The 25,274-nt window shown below is 36.7% G+C and overlaps 2 protein-coding genes, 1 long non-coding RNA gene and 1 pseudogene across 3 annotated transcripts; 2 read left to right on the forward strand and 2 right to left on the reverse strand.

Moving 5' to 3' along the window:
* The first annotated feature begins 9,967 nt into the window (after window positions 1–9,967).
* Window positions 9,968–12,095, forward strand: LOC117613368 (protein FAR-RED IMPAIRED RESPONSE 1-like). The gene is made up of 3 exons (XM_034341977.1): window positions 9,968–11,313; window positions 11,533–11,939; window positions 12,070–12,095. The coding sequence occupies exons 1-3, from the start codon at window positions 9,968–9,970 to the stop codon at window positions 12,093–12,095; spliced, it is 1,779 nt and encodes a 592-aa protein (XP_034197868.1).
* A 127-nt stretch (window positions 12,096–12,222) lies between these two features.
* LOC117613367 lies at window positions 12,223–12,582 on the forward strand. The gene is made up of 3 exons (XR_004583724.1): window positions 12,223–12,277; window positions 12,392–12,448; window positions 12,536–12,582. It is a non-coding gene; the product is annotated as an uncharacterized LOC117613367 (long non-coding RNA).
* Window positions 12,583–13,529: 947 nt separating this feature from the next.
* On the reverse strand, window positions 13,530–14,522 carry LOC117613369 (transcription factor bHLH52-like). Its single transcript, XM_034341978.1, has 3 exons — window positions 14,174–14,522; window positions 13,842–14,032; window positions 13,530–13,706 (listed from the first exon to the last, which is right to left on the reverse strand). The coding sequence occupies exons 1-3, from the start codon at window positions 14,520–14,522 to the stop codon at window positions 13,530–13,532; spliced, it is 717 nt and encodes a 238-aa protein (XP_034197869.1).
* A 4,310-nt stretch (window positions 14,523–18,832) lies between these two features.
* Window positions 18,833–21,560, reverse strand: LOC117613370 (annotated as a pseudogene).
* Between the last annotated feature and the right edge of the window lie 3,714 nt (window positions 21,561–25,274).

The raw sequence follows: 25,274 nt of genomic DNA on the forward strand, positions 1-25,274 counted from the left end.
GCTTCAATCCTCCAAAATTCAGATGACCAAGTCTCTTGTGCCAAATCCATGGGGATTGAAGAAAACTAGTCTTCATTAGTAACTGTTTTTCAGCCAGAAAAGAGACAGGATAGCATCTGTTACTCTTCATTTCCACCTTTGTGATGAGATAATCCATGGATGGGCTATCAAATACCCTGCACATTCCTTCTCCAAACACCAGACAGTACCCATGTTCATCCATCTGCCCAACACTTAGCAGATTTTCTTTCAATCCTGGCAGGTACATTACTTCTCTGATGTATTTCCTGCCCTTTGCTGTATCAATACTCAGTGAACCAATACCAGCTACACTCACTAGTGCACCAGTTGGCATTTGTACTCTCCCAGCTACATTAGTTCTCACATCAACCAGTAATTCTAAATTTCCTGTCATATGATTGCTGCAGCCACTATCAATATACCATTCATTGGTTTTGATCTCAGTGGTTGAGCAATTTGCATAAAACAGGTTTCCTGTAACCTCCATTTGATTTACACAATTAGCCTTCTGCACATTTTTGCTCACTGTACAGTCTCTAGCAAGATGTCCAAATCTGTCACAGTTATAGCATTTTGGTTTTCCCTTATACCTGCACTCACCAAAGTGATGCTTTGAACACACCTTGCATTGAGGCTTTGTGTTTTCCTGATTTGAGAACTGAGTTGAAGTGTGGTTCTGTGCAGAATAATTATTCTGCTGTGACTTGTCTTTTGCCTCCCATGACTTCCCTTTAGAATTCCAGCTTTTCTGTGACTTAGATGAACCAGATTGAGAAGTGTTTTTATTCTGACCCTTTGCATTCACAGTGAATGAGGCAAATGCCTTCTCAGCTGTATCAACACTATGCATTTCAAGCCTTTGCTCCTGACTCTTCAAAATTGCAATTACTTCCTGCAAATCCACAGTTTCTAGTGTCTTTGTGTTTTCAATCACAATGCATATAGGGTCATACTTCTTACTTAGACTAATTAACACCTTCTGAACCTGCCTCTCGTTTGACAGAACTTCACCAAATGTTTTCATTTGGTTAATCAATTCAGTTAGTCTAGTAAGATATTCAGATAAGGTTTCACTATCACGCATCCTAGTGTATTCAAATTCACGTCTAAGATTTTGAAGCTTTACCGATCTAACATGCTCTCCACCATGATATTCTGAATATAGCAGATTCCAAGCCATCTTTGCAGAGTCAGCATTTGCAATTCTGGGAAAAATCTGATCAGAAACAGCATTTTGAATGATACCTAAAGCCTTCGCATCCTTCATGAGAATAGCAGCTGTTTTCTCATCAATTTCTTCTTCTGAACCATCCTCAGATTCCTTCTTCGTTTGTGAATCTGGGATTAAAACACCCTTCTCTACCAAACCCCATAAACCATATGATCTGAATATGGTTACCATCTTAATCCTCCAAAATTCATAGTTCTCACCTGAGAACATGGGGATTCTAGCCTCTGAACTTCCAGATCCAGCCATTTTGTATTTCAGAATCACCTTGATCAAACTCAGTCAGCTTCGTGAGCTTAGAATGAGCACACCTTGATCGATTTTCTTCACAGAACAACGCCCAGCTTTTGGATGATGCAACCTGGCTCTGAGGCCATGTTAGAGTTTTAGGATCTGAGAGTTAGATTTGGAGAGAAGAGAGAAGAGAATGTAAGAGAGAGAGGCTGATGAAATCCAATACTGCTCTGCTATACTTGTAGCAGAGAGAACATTCTCATTAGCTCAGTGATAGTACAATAACAACACACTCTTGGTGTGAGAAGAATATAACCGTTAGCACAGTACCAGCTGGATGCAAACATCAAAGCAATCTCAGCCATTCACTATCTAACCAATCAAACTATGACACCTGGACTATGTATGAAGAAATACAAACTAAGCAGGAAAACAGACTTCTTAATCAAGAAATCAACTTAAGCACTTATAATTCAACAATCTCATCCTCACTACCAATACAACTGTGTCGTTCGACTAATTTCATAATGTATTATTAATTACAAGTATGATATTTAGGTAAGGATCAGGTAATCTGCATCTTGAGGTTTAGATCACCTTATAATTATTGTATGATCTAACCCTTGGGGTGCATATTACCTTATCCTCACTGACAATGCAAGACCTGTTATGCAAGGAGTTCCATTGGAGATTATGGACAAGACAATGGTTGCATAGAAAAGGTAAAGGCGTGGTAGCTAGTATAAGCACTAGCTTTTCAATGATTTTTCTTTTTTCATATATATAAGGTTTTTATTTTTTTTTTCCTCCTGTAGAAGCGCTACAAATTAGCTTTATACAACAACTCGATGGAAGCAGAAGAAGGAAAGATGAGAGCTGTCAATTTCAAATGGGCATAACTTTGGGCTCCACTCGGACGAAATCTTTAGCCGAATAAGGGCCAAAAGAAGGCCAAATCCGCATTTGAAATTTTTAGCAAATTATTTGAGCAAATTTGTGACTTTAATGAGGATTGATTTTGCCAACGGAAGTTAGTTTAGTGGAAAAAGATATTGATTTGCAGAATCCCTTATTTTGTAGATTGTAGTTTAAACTATTGCTTATATTGTGAAAAAAACATTGAGATTCGTTTTTATTATTTGAAATTGTATTTTTATCAGCTTATCAAGGAGTAACTCCTTTAACGAAAGGGGAATGCTAGCAACCTTCTCTCTAACCTTCTCCTTTGGACCTTCTCCCTTCTTTACTTGACACGTGTCATTTTCCTTACACATAAAACAATGCTATTAATTACAAAAAAACCAAAAATTATATTTCCATATTTGCCCTTGAAGCTAAATCGTCTTCTCTTTGCTTTATCTTTCAAAAGAAGCTCCTGCCTTTTCAACTCTCAGGCTCAACCACAAAAGCTAAAGCATCTTGTTCAGCTTCTCTTGCTCCAAGTCTTGGTCAAAGGTATGGTTTCATTTCTGCTGTATTATTGTGCTGAAAATTGATATCTGTTGGAAGTATTTTCTTAGGTTGATGAGTATTTCTTTTGTTAATCTAAACTGTAATACATTTAGGTTTTCATATTGAATTCGATTTTGGTGATTTTTTATTCTTTTGGTTCTATATATTTTATCTCAAGCCTATATTGTTAGGTGTCCATGGGAGTCGAGATTGACTTGAACACTAGTAAAAAAAAGGGCTCTTTAGTTTTAACCCATAAAAAACTTAACTAATTTGGAAGAAAGATAATTAATTTTGCTTAATTAATATAAAACCAAAGCCACCTAATTTTACCAAAAGGACATCCAACAACCCTAAAATTACTACATGTGCCATTGTAGTATTGTACCAGAAGGGTAGAATTGTCTTATCAGAAGGGTATAATTGTCTTATCAGTTGTTATTTTTTACCTGGCCCAACGAATCTGGGCCTCTCTTTGGGCTAATCCAAAATAGTAGTTTTTTCTTATGTATTAAAACTAAAACCAAAATATCCAATATCTTACAAACTAATTAATAAAGTTAATTATGTCTAAAACTTAATTTTTCTTAAAAAAAACCCCTTGCGTGACCAAATTTTGTGCGACGAAAAACTATTCGTCGCGCAAAGTCACTTTGCGCGACGAAAGTTGAAACTTCGTCGCTCAAAGTCTTGCGCGACCAAATTTTGCGCGACGGAAAATAATCCGTCGCCCAAAGTCACTTCGCGCGACAAACTTTTGCGCGACGACAATACATCGTCGCGCAAAGTCTTGCGCGACCAAATTTGCGCGACAAAAAATAATTCGTCGCTCACGCGAAGTGACTTTGGGCGACGAAAAAATAATTAGTCGCTCAAAGTGACTTTGCGCGACGAAAAGTAAACTTCATCGCGCAAAGTCCTTATAAAAAAAATATTTTAAAAAAATATTTTAAAAATATTTTTCCATGACGTAATCCAAACATTTTGTCACCTAAACCAATTTATTTTTGTTTTTTTATTTTGTATGCATAACACTTAAGAAATTAAACGGTATATATATTTATTAAGTAACTTTAAATTTATTATTTTAGATCGGATCCGATTTTTATTAGAAAAATATATTCTTGTTGTTCGGATTGGGTTTTTGTTAGAAAATATATATTTTAAATTGACGTTCGAATTATTTCATTGTATTCATATCGGGTCAAGGAGTGTAGCAGTAAAAAATCATCAAAATCGGAGTTAAAATAACCGTTAAATCTTGATTCTTCATTATAACCGTCGAAAAGTTTTATCCCCTTACTTGATCTCTGAATGTTTATTTTTTCCGATTTCTGGCTATATGATCTCGAAGCATAAACAAACAAGTTTGATGGTTGGATCGTTGAAACTAGTTTTTTTGAATGCATATGCCATCAAAACAATATATTCACTAACAATTAAGAGTTTATTTATACTTTCGTTAAATATAACATAAGATTTTGTGGTATCCAATAGTGTAAATATTTTAAATTGAAGATCAAATTCAGTCATTGTATTCATATAGGGTCAAGGAGTGTAGCTGTAAAAAATCATCAAAATCGGAGTTAAAATAACCATTAAATCTTGATTTTTAATTTATAACCATCGAAAAGTTTTGTCCCGTTACTTGATCAATGAATGTTTATTTTTTCCGATTTTTGGCGTATACGATCTCGAAGTATAAACAAACAAGTTTGACGGTTGGATCGTTGAAACTAGTTTCGTAGAATGTGTATGCCATCAAAACAATATATTCACTAACAATTAAGAGTTTATTTATATTTTCGTTAAATATAACATAAGATTTTGTGGTATCCACTAGTGTAAATATTTTAAATGAAAGGACCCGCCCCGAATTTTCCCCAAATCCGAGACGAATCCTTTGGAATTCCTGACATCCCCCGATGCCGGGCCCACTTACTAAAGACCGAGACTTTCTGCTGAAATTTCGGCAGAGTCTCCCCTATAAATTGGACATTTCCCAAAATTTATACCTGCATAAAAACACAATTTATATTCCCAACTTGCAGCATGCACAATATAATTTCATGCAATTTATATAAATGGCCTTCGGCCTTTCAACACTTCTCAACAAATTACCAAACACACTAACAAAACAATTCATGCCTCAAATAAGGCGGGCAATACATTCAAATAACGACTATGACTAACATTAGTCTGCGGCTGCACCTAATAACCTTAGGCTGCCTACGTACCCTCATCGAGGGATCAAGCCACACGTAGTTCTCTCGTAAAACCTAATTCCACACTTAGGCGATACCTCATTTCATTTCTCTGTATTCCACATAATCTCCCCATACGCCGGTACAACCAACGCCACGTATGGGGCCTGTCGACACGCCGGATAACCTACGCCACGTGCGACCTCAACATCATATCATAATATCTCCCCATACGCCGGTACAACCAACGCCACGTATGGGGCCTGTCCCAACGCCGGATAACCTACGCCACGCGAGACCTCAACATTATATCACATATCTCCCCATACGCCGGTACAACCAACGCCACGTATGGGGCCTGTCGACACGCCGGATAACCCACGCCACGTGCGACCTCAACACAATACTACAATATCTCCCCATACGCCGGTACAACCAACGCCACGTATGGGGTCTGTCCACACGCCGGATAACCTACGCCACGTGGGACCTAACTTCCACTTGGTGGTACTTGTAGTGTAACAAGATCCGGGGAGGTACCTAAGGTAGTGCGTATAGCACTTCAACTAACATTCTAGACTCTTTTGTACCCTTGTACAAACATATATATAATTATATTTTAATACTAATATTGCATAAACCCCAATAATAGTCTAGCACCCGATAATCCCCCTGGGAAGGTGAGATTACTCCGGTAGACTCACGGTCAACCAAGGGTCGAACGGGCCCACGGGACCTACGACCTCCAAATTCTGATCCGAAAGTTCCTATGGGTTCTATAAGGTATAGGACACTCGTCCTGCAAGTTTGGTTCAGATCGGACGGTCGGATCGCTCACGATCGCACGATCTAACGGTTAATATAAAATATAAACTTTAAATTATTAAATCGGAACATCCGGGGCTCCGATTCACAATCCGTGAATTCCTACACGATCCTAGAATTACCTAGATTAACATATATTAAATTTGGGTCCATCCAACGGTCCCAACTTATCAAACCCGGATAACGCACGATATGCGATTCTCCGCTCGGTAGTCAAACGACGTCCGAATTGAGATCCGCGAAATCCTACGCACTCGTGACAACCAGGAGATCGCATTGGGACAATAATGCCCCTCTGCTACAGTGCCCACGCGCTGCCACCCGCGCGGGCAGCGTGTGGGTGTCCAAAGCGATAAAGCTTCGCCGGAAAATCTCAACATCTCGGGCCAAGACTTCTACCCTAGGTATAACACCCTATTTGGAGTCACTTTTGTTCTTGGGCCTACCCAAAAACTGACCGGAAGTGGCCGGAATCGGAGACCCAAAACCGGCCAAAACCTAAGTTGGAAATCAGTTAATCTACGCTCAAAATTAACGAAATCCTACCCAACCATCAGCTAGAGCATGGAAAATAGGTAGAAAACCATACCTTACTCGTCCAATTTGGTGGAGAAATGAGAGAGAACGAAGGGTCGAAAGTTTTGTAAAAATCTGTCCAAACCGCTGCCTTTCGGGGCTGATTCCGGCGACCACGGTGGCGGATCGAGGCGGCGCTGGGGTGGAATGGAAAGTAGGGAGTGTGGTGGTTCCAACGGGACCGGTGCCGCCCCAAGTGGCGGCGTGTGGTGGCGGTGGCGACGACGAGAAGTCGCTGTCGTCACAAGGGAGGGGGAGGGATTTCTGGTTTTTTTCGCAGGAGAGAGAGAGAGAGAGAAAAAAAACCAGGTTTTTATAAAAAATCCCATTTCGAAATATTTACGGTTGTGCCACTGGGTTTCTTTTGACCATATCTCTCTCGTTACAACTCCGATTCGAGCCCACTACGTGTCTATGAACTTGTCTCAGTACGACCTATCCAAAAATACCAATCACTACCCCAAACTCCCTCCGGTTAAGAATATGACCAAAATGCCCTTAATAAATAAATAATTTAAATAAGGGTTAAATTTGGGGTCGGGGTGTTACATTAAATTGAAGATCAAATTCAGTCATTGTATTCATATAGGGTCAAGGAGTGTAGCTGTAAAAAAATCATCAAAATCGGAGTTAAAATAACCGTTAAATATTGATTTTTCATTTATAACTATCGAAAAGTTTTGTCCTGTTACTAGATCTCTGAATGTTTGTTTTTTGTGATTTTGGGGGTATACGATCTTGAAGTATATACAAACAAGTCTTATGGTTAGATCGTTGATGTGTGTGTGTGTGTGTGTGTGTGTATATATATATATTTATTTATTAAGTAACTTTAAATTTATTTATTTTGTACATATAACACTTAAGAAATTGAATAGTATATACATTTATTAAGTAGCTTTCACCTTAATTATATTTTAAATCATAAAATAAAATATTTTTATTTTTAATTATTCATAACAATTTTTTTTATAAATATTGTGCTACGAACCAATTTTTCGTCTCTCAAAACTTTGCGCGACCAATATATAATTTTTGTCGCGCAAAAATTTGGGCGGGTACCAAAAATGGGACGCGGGAATTTTTTTATATAATTGTTTTAGACTTTGCGCGACCAATATGTATTTTTCGTCGCACAAAAATCTAAAAATTTTGGCGGGTACCAAAAATGGGATGCGGGAATTTTTTTTTAAAAATAATAATTTTTTTAGACTTTGCGCGACCAATACTACTAAATTCGTCGCGCAAAACTTTGCGAGACCAATATTTTTTGTCGCGCAAAACTTTGCGCTACCAATATATATTTTTCGTCGCGCAAAAATTTGGGCGGGTACCAAAAATGGGACGCGGGAATTTTTTTATATAATTATTTTAGACTTTGCGCGACCAATATGTATTTTTCGTCGCACAAAAATTAAAAAATTTTGGCGGGTACCAAAAATGGGATGCGGGAAATTTTTTTTTTCAAAAAATAATTTTTAGACTTTGCGCGACCAATATTTCTATATTCGTCGCGCAAAACTTTGCGAGACCAATATGTTTCGTCGCGCAAAACTTTGCGTGACCAACCGTATTTTCGTCGCGCAAAGTGATACGGTTTTTAAAAACCGAAATAACTCCTCCACCATTTTCTCAATTTCTTTCTCTACTCTTACCTCTCCTCTCTCTTTTCCTCTCCCCAAATCCCACCCTTTCTCTCACACTCACTCCTCTCACTTAATCTCTCATCTCTCTCTTCACTATCTCTCACTCTCACTCACTCTCTCATCTATCTTTTCACTATCTCTCTCTCTCTCATCTCTCTATCACTATCTTATCTAATTCTCTCATTTTTAAAAAATAATAATTTTTTTAGACTCTGCGCGACCAATACTACTAAATTCGTCGCGCAAAACTTTGTGAGACCAATATTTTTCGTCGCGCAAAACTTTGCGCTACCAATATATATTTTTCATCGCGCAAAAATTTGGGCGGGTACCAAAAATGGGACGCGGGAATTTTTTTATATAATTATTTTAGACTTTGCGCGACCAATATTTCTATATTCGTCGCGCAAAACTTTGGGAGACCAATACGTTTCGTCGCGCAAAACTTTGCGCGACCAACCGTATTTTCGTCGCGCAAAGTGATACGATTTTAAAAACCGAAATAACTCCTCCACCATTTTCTCAATTTGTTTCTCTACTCTTACCTCTCCTCTCTCTTTCCCTCTCCCCAAATCCCACCCTTTCTCTCACACTCACTCCTCTCACTTAATCTCTCATCTCTCTCTTCCCTATCTCTCACTCTCACTCACTCTCTCATCTATCTTTTCACTATCTCTCACTCTCTCATCTCTCTATCACTATCTTATCTAATTCTCTCACTTCTCCCTCTCATTCTCACTCTCTCTCAATCTTGCCAAAAGGTATATTCTCTCCAAATTTTAAATTTTTTTCATTAATATGTGTTTTTTGAGTTAGTTTTGAGTTTGTGTGGGGTTTGGGGTTGAGTAAAGGGGAGAGATTGGAGTTTGGGTTGGATTTGTGGTATAACAATTTTAGGGGAGATTATGCATTCTTTTTTTTTTTTTTTTTTGTTGTTGTTGTTATTTGACCATATTTGTTTTTTTGTAGGTAATCATCGAGACTTTGATGGCTAAAGTTGAGGATTAGGAAGCTATCAAAACATATTATCCACCACTACCACCACAATATGCTTGTTTTAGGATTTTATTATTGTACTTTGTTAATTCATGTGTACATTTTGAATATTATATATATATATAAATATTTATTGGATAATTTGATCACTATTTTTCATATGTAATTTTATTTTGAATATGTCAATTTAAATTAAAGTAATTAAGACAAATCTTACAATTAAATTAAATTTAAAAAGTAAAAATTTGAAAAAATTACTATAATTAAATTAATATCAATTTAAATTAAAGTGATTTTAAAAAAATCATACAATTAAATTATATTTAAAAAGTAAAAAATTTGAATAAATTAATATTAAAGAAATAATAATAAAAAGTAAAAATTAGTTTATTTTAATTAAAAAAATTTAAAACACAAAAAAATATTTCGTCGCGCAAATATTTGCGCGACGTTAATGTTCGTCGAGCAAAACTCTAAAAATGTGGGCGGGTACAAAAAATGGAACGCGGGAATTTTTTATTTTTTAAATTTTTTTGAGACTTTGCACGACCAATGTTTTTCGTCCCTCAAAACTTTGCGCGACGGATTCCGCGCGACGAAGTTTTTGTCGCGTTAAAATTTGTGCGACTACAATGTATTTTGCGCGACGAAATTCTCTTCGTCGCGCAAAGTGTAAAATGTAGTAGTGGAATTTGCCCGAAGAAGATGTTGATGGTGTGAGTCAAGATAACACTAATATATTTAAGAGTGCAAGCTTTATTAATGAAGACACAGACTTTAGTGAAATGGAATTCCATTCAGATGACAAGGCGTATGAATTTTATTCAGAGTATGCCAAACAAAAAGGATTTGCTGCCTCAAAGGTATCTTGTCGTCGGTCAAAGACATCCGGAGAATGGATTGATACAAAATTTGCTTGTACAAGGTATGGGAAAAAACGAAAATCTGATGCTATTAACCCACGGCCTTGCTTGAAAATAGATTGCAAAGCAAGCTTGGAAGTCAAAAGAAGGTATGATGGAAAATGGTTTGTTTGTAATTTTGTCAGAGAGCATAACCATGATCTCTATCCAGAGCATATACACTACTTTCCAAGTAATAGAAGAATCAACAGTGCCGACAAGTATAATATTAATGCTTTGCATTCAGTTGGAGTGAAGCCAAGTAAAATTTTTGCTGCAATGGCCAAACAATACGGAGGATATGAGAAAATTGGGTTTTTAGAAAAAGACATTAGAAATCATCTAGATAAGGAACGTCGTTTGGCACTAGAATCCGGGGATGCTAAGGCAATGCTTGAGCTTTTCACGAGAATGCAAGAAGAGAATCCTAACTTTTTTTATGCAATGGATTTGGATGAAGAACAACGTTTGGTAAATGTGTTTTGGGTCGATGCAAAAGGCCGAGAAGACTACAAAATTTTTGGTGATGTCATTTCGTTTGATACAACATATATCACCAACAAATATAAGATGCCTTTCGCTCCTTTTATTGGAGTGAATAATCATTCTCAGTCTACATTACTTGGATGTGCACTACTTGCGGATGAAACTACTTGTACATTTGTTTGGTTAATGAAGACATGGATTAGAGCTATGGGTGGGAAAGCTCCTAGTGCTATACTAACTGACCAAGATCAAGCTATGAAAGCAGCCATTACGGAGGTTTTCCCAAATGCTCGTCATCGTTTCTGTTTATGGCATATATTGAGAAAGATCCCTCAAAAGCTTGGTGAAGTTTTGAGAAAGCATGGAAATTTTATGGGAATGTTTAATAATTGCATCTACAATTCATGGACAGTAGAGGACTTTGAGCAAAAATGGCAGAATATGGTTGAAGTGTTTGAGCTTGATAACAATGAGTGGATTAAATCTTTGTTCGAAGACCGCAAGTTTTGGGTTCCCACTTACATGAGAGATGCATTTTTTGCTGGAATGTCTACAACTCAGAGATCTGAAAGTATCAATTCTTTCTTTGATAAATATGTAAACAAGAAGACTACATTGAAAGAGTTTGTTGAGAAATACAAGGTGGCTTTACAAGATAGAGAAGAAGCAGCAACCCATGCAGATTTTAAGACATTACATAAAGAGCCTACTTTAAAATCTCCATCACCTTTTGAGAAGCAAATGTCAGTTATTTACACACATGAAATTTTTAGGAAGTTTCAACTGCAAGTTTTAGGAGTATCGGCATGTTATCCTATAAAAGAAAAGGAGGAAAGTATGAAAAATAATTTTAAAGTTCAAGATTTTGAAAAGAAGCAAGATTTTGTGGTTGTCTTTGATGGAAGAAAATGTGAAGTCTGTTGTGTATGTCGGCTGTTTGAATATAGTGGGTTTCTTTGTAGGCATGCAATAGCTATGCTGCAATCTTCTGGTGTTTTTAGAATTCCAAGTCATTACATATTAAAACGATGGACAAAAGATGCAAGGAATGGATACACCAGTAGACATATGTCAAAAGAAGTTGACCCCAAAAAACAGCATTTCAATGACTTGTTTCGAAAAGCCAATAAATTGATTGAAGAGGGGTCATTATCTCAAGAGAGTTATGATATTGTAAATCATGCATTGGAGAAAGCCTTGAAACAATGTGCAAGCATAAATCATTCTCTCAATGGCACATCATATGATTTTCACAGCGTTGATAAAGAGAATGTTAATAATAATGTGTTGTGTGATATCAATGTGCTTGATCCAAGAGTCTCAAATACAAAAGGAGCCCCGAAAAGGGTGAAGAATCAGAACTCGAATGGTAAAAAATATAACAAGAAGCCAAAGAAGGTATGCTTTAAATTTTTTTCCTGTACATAAGGCATATATTGATCTACTTCCTCATATTGTCATTGCCTATCTATTAAATATACTTTCATCTTTTTTCGTAGGCACAAGCAAATCTTGGACTATCTAATGATGGGATAGAAAGCTCCTTGCCAAGACAAGTACAATATATCAGTTTTCTTTTGGAATTACCTTTAGGTGCATATATAACATATACATGTCAAGGTGTTTTTTTATGTATAGGAACAAGCACACACAAGGAATGATGCTTCTGATAACTACAAGGATACTCATGAATGCTTGCAACAGATAGTAAGTATACCATAGGTGATACACAAATTCTTCTTTTCAGCACTTAATAATCATAACCTTCTATTGAATTTTATCACTTATGAATAAATCTTGTTTTTCTTTGATATGTTATAGGATGAATATGAGACTCTTGAAGGGCATAATGGAATGAAAGTAAATATGGACTGGATGGTAGTTAATATTGTCATATATGATTTATTTGTGTTTATTACTAATATATTTGTATTAATTAAGGTGCATATCTACTATATGTAACAGGAAAATTATAATTTGTGGACCTCAGACATGCATGAATATTTTGCTGGTCAAGCTACACAAGATGGTATTGTTATAAGAACTTTTTATTTATTTATTTATAGAATTTTAAAAAGAAAAAATTTATAAGAACTTTGTTTGTGCTTGTTTGACCAACTGAATTTGTGGTAATAGGAACAGTTGATACATATTAGAGAAGAGTTGCATGTGAAGTCTGGGAAGATGAGTAGTGAAGTCGTATACCTTTGAAGAAGAGAAGTGAAGTGAAGTCTGGGAAGATTAATCATTTTGTTTCTACTACTACTAGATTCTGGAAATTTTTTGGGAAGACTTTAATATTGTATAAAGATTTCACTATTTGGTGTTTTGTAACCATTGCTAATATTAAAATGTGTTGTATTGTTTCTACTCAGATTTGGGGGATATTTTAGTTTATTTAGTAGTATAAGAAATGCAATCAAGCAATTTCCTTCAGGGAAAAAAAAAAAGTTAGTCTGTAAACTCTGTACAATTGGGGTGCTTACGGATTTGAAGGACTTTTTTTTTTTTCCTATCTAAACCCTTTGTGTTAAAAAAATGAACATTACTTTTTTTTTTTAAACGCAGACATTTTCTTTATTTAAAAAAAAAACTGACATTAAAAAAAATTTAAATAATAAGATGGTAAAAAAGTTGTGAATTTTTTTTGGGATAAATTGAATATATTTAATAAGGGTAAACATGGAAAGCAAAAGTTAGCTTGTATAATATATTAATGACATTGTTTTAAGTGCAAGGAGAATGACACAGAAATGTCTGAGAATGAAGCACAGAAATCTTACATGAAACCAAAAAAAAAATACATTTCTTGAAAATTAGAGATTTAAAAGAAATTGGTTAGATTAGCACCTACAAAAAAAGGTTAACTAGCTAGAAATTAATTAATACAACAAAAAGAACAACAGATTAAGAAATTAACAAACAGGGCCTTGAACGACTAGAATTATCTGGCTGGTTATCAGCCTTTGGTTTGCAGCAACTGAGCAACACTGTCCTTGAGCAAGGGTTTCGATTCGATGTCGTGATCATTTGCGAGGACTTGAACAAATTCTTTCGAAACCAAGCACTTCTCTTCAGAGTAGAGCTTCTCTTGAACAATTGGAGATGCAACAGCTTGCAGATCCTTCTTTTCCTGCTTGAAAATTTTATCAAATATCTAAATTAATTAAATAGATCATCACTAAAGAAAACAGAAGAAGAAATTGAACTTTTTTTTTTTTTGGTCTGTGGGTGTACACAGTACAGATGAAATGATTAGTACCTGATGAACTGGGGAATCCGTCATGAGCTTGAGAACTGAAACTTGTGCCTGCAAGAACTTGACATACTTGTAAGCAGCTTGCAACATTTCAGCAGTGTTCATCTTGGTGGCACCAGGAATGAGCCTTCCGAGCTCTTGAGTCTTCTCTGTTATCCTCCTCCTCCTCTCCCTCGCCGCAATGCTCTGCGCTGACAGGGTTACTGCCCCACCATTGGGCTTGTTCATCTTAGCACATTCATAGGAAGGCTGCTGCGGAATCTGGGTTTGAGGACTTGGAGTTGGAGCCAAAAGTTGAGGCTGGAGAAACTGATCATCATATGCATTGAAAAAACTGCACACACCAAACTTTTGGCGTTTCGGGTTCTGCTGATATGAGCAGCCATATTCATCAAGGCTAGGGAAGATTTCTGGTGATTGGAAGGAGGATAAGTTGATGTTTTCTGTTGGCAAATAGAAATCGGGGAGGAGAAAGTTTTCGGAGCAGGAGGATTCGTAGGTTTCGGAGAGTGGATCAATGCAAGTAGTGTAGTCTGGGAAGTTAGGTAAGCTATAGTCCTGCAGACCCAAGATGTCTGAAGCAGCTGCCAGCTGCTCTTGCTGTGCTTGGAAGCTAACCATATTCATATCTGGGTTGAGAAACTGAAGAGAGCCCCAGTCATCTGCAGGGCAAAAACTACTCATCATAGCCATGGAAATTATTAAGTAGAACCCTGCAGAACAGACATGATTTGAGAAATTAAGACCAATGAAAGACCAACAAGAGAGAAAGAAGCAGATATTGATCTTACCAAATGAAAATTAGTTAAGTAATTAAGTAAAACAAGTTGAGGAAAACCTTAAGACATGCATGCATGAGAGAGAGGGAGAGAGAGAGATACCTGAGAGAGAGAGAGAGAGGGAATTAGATATTCTTGTGTCTGGGGACCTGGTTGGTTGTTGAATTGCAGTAGACTTAGTGACAAACTAACCTTATCAAAAGATATGCAAATTAACCAACTGAAACGCATATAACAACACCTGCTGTAGTGCTGGCTGCTGCTCACTTCACTATAAGAGAGAGAGAGAGAGAGAGAGAGAGAGAGAGAGAGAGAGAGAGAGAGAGATGCGGGGGGAGGTGGGCAGTTGGGTTTTCATTTCTTTTGGCGCAGATAAAGGAGGTGGTTTCAATGATCATGGAGAAATATTATAACCACCATCTCCAATTAATCTCCTAATTACTAGCGACCACACACTCACCCTTTTATTTCTAGGGTTTTCATTTTATGTTATCTACCTATAACCGTTACTGACTCCTCGTTGGCGGCTATATATTACTTAATTATATGCCCTATTAACTAACTAATTAATTAATTCTCAACGTACATATTGTACTCTTTAGTGCTCCGTCAATTTTCATTATTTGCCATTTCTTAAGTTCAATTATTTTTCCATTTTTTCGTCCAAAAAAATTAAAAAATTTCTATTTTAAAAATAATGATTTTTTTGTTGTTGCCAAAGTTAGGAAGGGGAGAAGGTTTTCTCACACACACTTTCCAGGTGTTATGAAGATTCGAACTTGAGATCACTAGTCAGCAAGTTAAGGCTCTTTTATATTGGGAAATTTTTTTATTTATAATAGAACGTGGGACGGATTCGACGGATTGTGAATCGGAGTCCCGGATACTCCGAAATCGTGAACCCTGGGGCTAGGGTTTGAAAATTTTACGATTACATGATCGTGGTCAATCCGATCGTCAGTTTTAGACCAAACTTGCAGGACATGGTTCCTTAAAGGTGAGGACCTTAAAGGAACTCTCAGATTGGTCATTGGAAGTCGTGGACCCCACGGGGTTCCGTATCAACAAATAGGGAAGTTTATCGCTTAGTAAAGTCTCGAGTCTTTTCAGACAATTTTAAACATCTGAAATGCCTAAGTGGGCTGAAAAGAACTTTAAAGTTAGTGCACGCACTTCTAGAAGTCGGGGGTCAGGGTTTTACTTAAAAACTTATACTGAGCAGTTTTATTAATTAAATATTCCTGATGGTTTACCCAGGCATTCGGGACCAGGCAGACCCGCAGAAGAGACCTACAGGAGGTCTAACTAGCTCGAACCAGGAGTGAGTAGACTTTTTTTCATAAATGATTTTATATAAATGAGTTTATATAATGAGTTTTATTATTTGATCTTGAATAAGTTTTATAATTGTGATTTTTCCTAGTATGCTTGTGAAGTTAAATATCTTATTTATATGTTGCTTAGTTGATATGCTATAGAGATATAGAAAGCAGAGTTTGAGATTTACATCAGATAAAATAGCAGCATAGTTTCCGATTTAACAAAAGTCAACTATTTATTAGATTTTTCAGAAACTTTCTATTTTCTTATGGCAGCAGAGTTTTTGATTTGATGAAAATTCAGTTATTCAGCAAATTTTCCAGAAATGTTATATGCTATGGTTATTACCCTCAGTTATGCCGATGTCTAAGGACATCCAGTTTACCCTCAGTTTTGTCTGTGCACTTGACATTTGCCTCACGAGTTTCGGGGACGCCCAGACAGTGAGTGCCAGGATTTGCGGCTCGGATTGACTTGGTGTCCTGAGACCTGCCAGGATTTGCCGCTCGGATTGACTTGGTGTCACCGAGACCTGTCAGGATTGCGGATCAGGCTGACTACAGTCCCCTAAATCCTGCCAGTTGCGGCTTGGGTTAACTGTGTGTCACCGAGACTTGCCAGCGGATTAGGCTGACTATGGTCCCCTGAATCGTGACAGTTTGCGGCTCGGATAGACTTTGTGTCGCCGAGACCTGCCAGGGGAATTGACAGAATTATGGGGTACATCCGAGTGGTAGTTTTAATTGATTGCAGTGCTTTTAAACAAGGTTTGAGTACATTTCTTTTATGAAAATTTGATTACAGAGTTTCCATGCAAGTTTTATCATGGTTACGATTGCATATATTTATATAAATATGTAACTGCATTGATTTTACTATGCTTCAAAGCTAGTTTAGATATTCAGTTTTACTCAACTATATTTTTACAATGGGGGTTAATATATTCTTAGGATATTTTATGAACCTTTATTTTTGTCCACTCACATTTTCAAATGTTTTGCACCCTCAGGCTGTAGCGTGCACAGGAAATCCACCACCGGGCCATCTTGCCTCCCACGCTGCCTTGTTACGAAAGTGTTGGTTTGTAAAAAGATTCACTTCTCTGTAAACTATTAGAATTGCTCTAATCTATTGCCCTAGAGTGAGATTGGAACTTTTGGCATGTATAGTGAAGTGCTGGCAGTTGGTTGTGTGGATAATATGTTCGTTCTGACGGTGGAAAGTTTGGGATTGAGCAAATTACAGGGGAGACTCTGTCGAATTTTCGGCAGGAGTCAAGGTTGAAATTTCAATTAGAAGGGCAATTAGGTCAATTGTGCCCGACATTCGCCAAGTATCGGACATGCACAGGGTTCGACTCGAATTCCAAAGCGGAATTTGGTTCGGGTCCTGTCACCAACGTTCGCCAGAATTCAAGGATCCAGTGCTGGACCCTTGAATTATAGATAGTTGAATCCTGGGAGATAGACGCATGTTGAACTTCAAGCACTGAGAAGAGGCGAAATTCTTTCTTTAGGACATTGCGAATACGCAAGCCTCTATCTTCAATAAAAGTCAGTATTCTGTACTTAATTTATATTTGCACATTTATACAGATTTCGTAATTTTGCTATTGTCTATATTTTAAGAGTTGTGCAATAATATAGTGATCCTATAGTATAAAATATTTACTGATTATATCCTAACATTAAGGCGCAAGGAGGTGCAGCTGCACCTCCCCTTGCCGGAAAATCTCTTGCAGTTGCAACTGAGGCACAGTTCTTGTGAAGAAGATGACCACTGGGCCCTGGTTTTCTTTCTGATAATACCAAAATGAAACGACGTCGTTTTGAATTTGGGGAATGAAATCCTTTTAATGAAACGGTGTGTTTTATGACTTGAAAACATTTCATTTTAATCTTATTAATGAAATCCTTTTAATGAATTTCTATTATATCCCTGGGAATTCAAGCCCAAATTGGACTTCCTGAGTTGATATCCCCGTGACATTTGATTCAAAGCCTGGTTAGTTTTGTGATTGTATCAAAATTTATATATGGCATTACTTTCTTTAGTTGATATTGCCGGATTAGTTTTTTCACTTTTTTTTTTGGTTGCCAACTTCTTTAGTTTAATAATATGTTATTAAGTAATATCTTAATTTTTTTTAAATTACTTTGATTAGTAATATCATAGACCTATGCCGGCCAACATTCATCAGGAGAAGTCTCATCCGACAAATGTTTGCCAGCTTAGGTCTCTGCTCGGGAAAGGTTTTTTTATTTTATTTGAAATTAGTTTCTTTACTTTTGTTTTTTGCCAACTATTTTTGTTTAATATATGTAATTAAGTAAGATCTTAGCCTTTTTTAATTACTTTAATTAATAATTATATTTTAATAATTATTATTTAGTTAATATTTAAATATTTTAATGATTTCATAAATTACTCAAATATTCGAATATATTTAAGGAAATATGACACTATAAATCCGTATTTTTGCTACACATAAATTCATATTTTTATTGTTGGTGATATATTAAAAGAGTATAGCCCCACGGCTATACACTACAAATATTCTATTTTAAAGGTCTAGCCGCGTGGCTATACTATTTAAAAAGAATATTCTAAACTTATAGCAACGCGGCTATACGCTTCAAAAGTATAAAATTAGCTTCTTTACTTTTGTTTTATGGCAACCTTCTTTAATTTAACTTATGTAATTAAATAAAATGTTAGTCTTTTTTAATTACTTTAATTAGTTATTACATTTTAATTATTGTTTCTTTAGTGAATATTTAAATATTTTACTGATTTAATAAATAGTAATTAATTATTTAAAAGTATAAAATTAATTTCTTTACTTTTGTTTTATGGCGACCTTCTTTAATTTAATTTATGTTATTAAGTAAAATCTTAGTCTTTTTAAATTATTTTAATTAGTGGTAGTCTATTTTCCAGTGATTTCAATGGGAGAGGAATTAAGGGGAGCTGACTTGGGCTTTCCATTCCCTTCAGTGGTCTCAAGCTAGCAAGGTAGCCATTTGATTTATTGTTGCATAGAGGAAGCTTAGTGGCCTGAATTGTTGCTTCCTTCTCCTTTGGTACTGAATCTCCAGTGGGGTCCTGCATATGTGCAGAATAGAAGTTTGAATCAAGGTTTCTTAATCACAGAGATGCACTATATTTCTTGATTTATAACAACTTTTTTGTCAGTAAAAACAACCATGTTAGCATGATTGTCTTAATAAAGTTTTTCATTTTTTAAGAAGAGATCAACAAGCTAGAGAATTTAGAAATGACATACCCCAAGCATGAGAAAAGTGAATGCTTGATTGTCTGCACCAAGATAAATTGCAATCAACTTTCGCAGGTCAGCAAGGCTTGCATCTTTTACAACCTTAAGTGTTGTAATGAACTTGCCTGGATTCTCTTTTGAAGCCTCCCATTTCACATACACTTCAGTATCCGCATCAGTGAAGGGTTGTAGTTCTCCTTGGAAGCCAATGCCATCTCATCACATACTCGACTTTTGTTTATCTCTTCTGTCAGTTTCTGCTCATTTTCTGATTTAACTGATGCAACAGTAGGTGCTGGAGTTGTCACATGTTGAGAGAGCTCTCTGTAGTTTCCACAGAGTGTAAATATGTGCGGATCCTGACAAGCCTATCATTTGGTCCCCCCCGCCATCTCCTTCCCCTGGATTTCTGCTTGGCCGATTCACAGTTGGTGTATGTTGATAATCCTTAGGTAAAGATGTCAGGGATCCCATATTACAATTACTCTGGAGGCTAGACCCATCAACCATGCACACTCTCTTTTCCTCTATAACTTCTTTCTCCACTTCTTCAGCTTCCACATTTTCCTTAAGTCCTTCCTCTTCTTCCATTTCTTCTTCCTCAAAAACAGTGCTAAGGCATACCCTATCAGCATATTTTGGTTCAAAAGAATCAATGTTTACTGCATTTACAATACTGCTGTCAGATTGATAAGCAACCCCACCTACATATTTCACCTCACGAGCAAAAGGTTCTTGATCATCCATGTCCAAATCCATTGACTTTACCATTCCTCCTGCATCATCACTGGCATAGATCCCTAACAACCTTTTGGCAAACTGAGTTCCATCATGGTCCTTTGTCCCACTCTCCTTACCATTTCCATCACCTGAGCGGCATAGCTCAAGCTCAATTTCCTCCAACCGCCGCCTCAGCATTTCAACTTCCTGCTGCTGCTGCAATATCCTTTCTTCCATTCTCCTCCTCTCCAATTCAACAAACTCATTTGCCATACGCTGGCATTCCTCCAACTTCTTTTCCAACTCAAGTTTCAGAGTCTGGGCCACTTCAGTCACCTTCAAGTTGATTTCTTCCTCCTTTTTCCCAGATCCTGTCCCTTCCATAAGCTCAAGTTTAGCTCTCAGTGCAGCAACCTCTTCTTCTTTCTTCTGTAACTCCCTGTGTGCTTCATTTCGCTCTTTCTCTTTGAGCTTATTTTCCCTTTGCAGTTTAAGGATGAATTCATCCATGGCAGCAATCCTTGATCCTAAAATAACAGCAGATGAATCTTCAGTCCCAATTTTATCCTTGATTGGCGTATGAGGGCCACGGACAATACATTTTGCTTTTGCACCATATTCAAGGGTGGAGATTGTCTTGTGTATTTCCTTTGGGTCTGGGCTTGCACACAGTACCATTAAAATTTTTGTTTTATCATCTTCGAAAGAATCCTGCACAAAATGAACATGAGAACTGTCATTCACATACAAGGTTAGAGGGCAGGGCACCATATAATCCTTAGTAACTGACATTAGTGTGAATAAAAGTTACCTGTAGAAGCATGGTCAGTTTGCTGTCTCTGAAAGGCACATGAGAATCACCATTGGCAATATGGATTCAACCACTCTTTTGAGAGCTATGTTTCCTTGGTTGATCTTTGCAGTCCGTGAATTCAATATAACCATGATTTAACATTTGTTACAATGACAATGGAAGTGCTGCATAGAGTATCAGCATAAATTAAGCACCACCAAGACATTACCTGCATTTTTGCCTCAAATACAATTTGGCCAGCTTGCTCAATATTTTCAGAGCCAGCCATGTCCGCAAGCATCAAGCGTCCTCCTACTGTTGGGACATCAAGGATTATCTGTGCAGAAATAGAAAGCAAGTTATACCCAACTAGTGACAAGACCTGGGGAAGAGTTATCATATATTTGAAAGTCCAAGGGAATCCTACCATGCAATAGCTCCGAGAACTTCTTTCATTGCAAAGAGTACTCTTAATAATCCTTCTCTTCTCCACTTTCTAAATCTCTTTGGAAATTTTCCCAGCCTCATTTCCAGAAATGTTGGTTGCATTCTTTGCCTTCTTTCCCATCAGTTCAAGCCTAACCTGCAGGTACAAGTATTAGTGCAGAAAAGAGCAGCAAAAAGAATATTCCCCTTCATGATTTATGAGACTAAACCACATCCCTCATACAATATAACCTTTATCATCATCATCATCAGAAGAGACGCTCCCTCAAAAATTGAGAGTCTCGCGATTTTTATAACGAGTTCTCTCTAATTTAAACCAACACAACCAACTCAACCAAATTTACAGGGGGCAACACAACCAAATCTACAAATTCAAGCTTGCGCAGAAAACCCATTTCCGTATCAAAACTTACAGTTCTAAACACAAAAAACATTTGACAGAAAACTCATAAATAATTAAGAATTCAGTCAAAGAAAAGAGACCCAGTTAACGTAATCATCTTAGAATTGGAGCCATACCCTCTAATTTTAGCCTGCACAACCATATCCAAATATCCAGACTTGAACAGAAAATCGGCGGGCTAGGCGGTCTAGGCGGCTCCTTTTTAAAAAAAATAATATAGTATAGCCGCGCGGCTGTACTTCTTAAAATAATATATTTAAAGAGTAGCCGCGCGGCCGTACTTTTTTTTTCCCCATAAAAATAATTTAGAGCAATATCCATTACGATTAGGCCATTACCCAAGTTTCTATAACAGGAAAGAATCATAATTTGTTATAAACTCTGAGCCTGCATTCTATATGAATAACTAACACTGCCAAAACCATAAAAAAAAAACAAACAACATAATGCATTAAGTCACCAAACATACATGCCAACTAAAAAACAGGAGAAAAAAGGGTAAATCTTACTGCTTCAAATCAAGTCTTGTGCACTTCCCTTGTTTCCTGGACTGGGAGCCTTGGACACTACAGGTTCAGGTGACACATGGGGGGACAATTGAGATGAGGGACTAGTAGAAGGCGAGTAAGGGGAACCATTAGGTGCATAAGTAGGAGGAACAGCAGGGTTAGGATGAGAAGTTGGTGAGGAGCTTGAAGGAATTCCAGAACCGCGGTATGGACATGGACGAGGATGTGGAGGTACCTTGGATAGTGCTGGTGGGAGATGATTACTGTGTTAGGTGAGGGTGCTGGAGAGTGAACTGGAGAAGCAGGATATGGAGAAATTATTGTTGGCTCTGGAGATGGAGCGGGAGAAGGAGTAGGAGGGGTTGCATTAAGTGTACCCTTGCTCTGGAAATTATTGTTCTCTCTCTCTCTCTCTCTCTCTCTAACTACGCCTCTTCTCACGAAGAAGAAGATCAAGAACAACCTACAAAACCCACAGCTTTGCCTTCAAAACCCAGTTCTTCCTCTTCCTCTCTGTTTTCTTCTCTACCCAAATCCAAACCCCAACTTCGTCTCTCTTCGAATCCCTTCTGCAACCTAAACAAACCCAAACAAAACCATCTTTTCTGAATATGACAACATTGGCATTAGGTGGCCATTGTTTGAGCATTTGGTCCAATTTTGGGGGGTTTTGAAGTCTGGGTTTACATGCCCACTTCAAGAACAGCTTCTCCAAAAAATTAATTATTGGGAATATGCAAGTTTTGGCCTTGAAATCGTCTGCCGACATGGGACTATACTATTCATGCAGGCTAAGTTATGATTTCAATGATAATTGGCATCCAAAAGCATGTTTTATTTTAATAATTGGCTTTTCATCTTAAGTTTGTTCTCCGAGTACTCAGAAGTTTCAGCATTCTTTGTTTTTTTGTTTTAAATAAATAAATATATAAATAAAAATAAAAAAGAGTAATTGATATGCCCAAAAAGAAAGTCATTAAATGAGGAATATTAATTAGAAATGAGAGAATTAATGACATGCTTGAAAACGGTCAAGTTGACCTATCTGACGTCTAGTGGCAAACAATGTAAATATGTAGGAGTACTATAACATTTTTGTATCTTACGAGGAATTTTAGTTTGAATTTGAGTTTTATACATAGATTTCAAAATTAATAGGTTGATATTTAGGAAATAGAAGTTATAAGAACCTATATTACCAGTCCAAACAAAATGACAGATCAACATATAATACAACGAAATGGTACTGCTCGAGCAGAGTTTGAATTTTCCATAGCACACACTAATACAATAAAAACTATAATAAATAAGTCGCATTTCCTCTTCAACTTCTCGACGTAGCCATGAAAAGAAACCATATGATATTGGAGAGGAATGAGTGGGAGAAAAGAAGCCGCGAAAATGTCCTCTCCCCGCGTTAGCGTTGCTATTAGAAAAGAAATCGACATGATGTTCATAATTCCAGACATAAATTTTTGAAAGCTAATCATTTGTTTATGCATCTTTCATGAACAATATATATAAGTTTAGGGTTAATTTTAGTGATACAAAACTCTTTTAAAAAGAACGTTTCAATGAAATGAAGATGTGATGATGATATGGTGCTGATAAATAAAATTGTCATTGCATGTAGTTTGCTAATGCTCTGAGGTCACTATCATTAAGAAACTACCCTAAACTAAGTCAACAAGCTTTTTGCTATCTCATGTTCTCTTCTATAAACACCATTTGATGGTTTTTAGAGGTAATCTCTTTGTTATTTAACGGGATAGTTGAACTGATCTAGACAGAAACACATTAGACTCTGGCAATGCGGAAGGTCAAAACCGCATTCTGCCTAATCACAGCCACTGGCCTCACCTTTTCATGCCTTCAACCCCAATTTTCTCTCATCTTCCGCCAATTCCTTCCCCAACTATCTTGACAAATTACGCGCACCAATCCATGGCGCCATTCGATCTTCTCGCGCAATCTCCACCGTCGGTTTCCTCCCCTTAAATTATCCATTTTTGTTATTTATTTATTTTTTAAAAATTCTTCCTTTTCCATCTTTCTTTTTAACTGTTAATAATATGTTCCTGAAAGTTGCAGATTGCTTTCACTGCTGTTGACTACAAGTTCACTTTCCATGGACTTTCGGTTGACTCTGATGAGTATCGTTAGAACCTATCTGAGGTTGGTTGCTTGCTTGCTTTTCTTTTCTTTCTTACTATGAAGTATGAATCTTTGAATTTTCTCACGAAAGTAAGTTTCTTTCATAAGAAATTAGATAGATTTTGTAATTGTTTGCTTCCAGTCCGAGAACCATTATCAAATAGCATCAGTGGTTCATACAAGGTCCGCCTCGATAATTCGGAAATTTTGTGAGGTCAATAGAAGGTTCTAAGTGAAAGCTGGCCAATTTTTTGCAGCTCTGCGACAGGTTCCCAAAGAATACTCATCAATTTTTTGGAAACCCTTAAGACTTGGTATTAATTATGGAGTGTTTTCGTATTCTTTCCGATCTGTATTTTACCAACTATGAAACAATGTGAGAGGCAAAGATTAGTTTTTACTTGTTGTAACAAAAATGCAAGATGGTAGTTTTGCAATTTTTTTGGCAACAAGAACAACAATTTCAAACAAATATTTATGGGCATAGTAGTAAGAGAGGGGGTAGTATTCTTCACGTAAAGTGTTGTTTGAAAAGTGAAGCAATTACCAAGAACACTCCACCTTAGCATGCAATTCTCTACAACAAATAATGTGTGCAACAACATAATTTAGTTTTGTTGGTTTTCCAAGCTATGTTAAACATGTTTGAGCTCCCACATTGGAACACTAGAGTTCCTTAGAGGTCTTTATAAGACTTACTCTTGGAAATAGAATAGGTTATATTAACTATGCAAGTGGCCCAATTGAGTGGTTTGTGGGTATGGCCTTCGGTTAAATGCCTAATTACTTGGGTGAACGGTTAATTAATATATTCAAAAATCAAAAGATGGGCCTTGGGCCTTGGGGCTCTTGGGCTCTGTGATTTAATTAATTAAAAAATAGTATAGCCATAAAACTATATATATTTATGTACATACATAATTTTCAACAATACATTCGTGTTCTATACACGTATTTTTACAAAATTCACGTGTGATACAAATAATTCTCACATATTATTGAATAAGAACAACATGTGTTAGCAAAATTATATTAAAATATCA

The sequence above is a fragment of the Prunus dulcis genome, unplaced genomic scaffold (assembly GCF_902201215.1).
Source record: "Prunus dulcis unplaced genomic scaffold, ALMONDv2, whole genome shotgun sequence".
NCBI lineage: Eukaryota > Viridiplantae > Streptophyta > Magnoliopsida > Rosales > Rosaceae > Prunus > Prunus dulcis.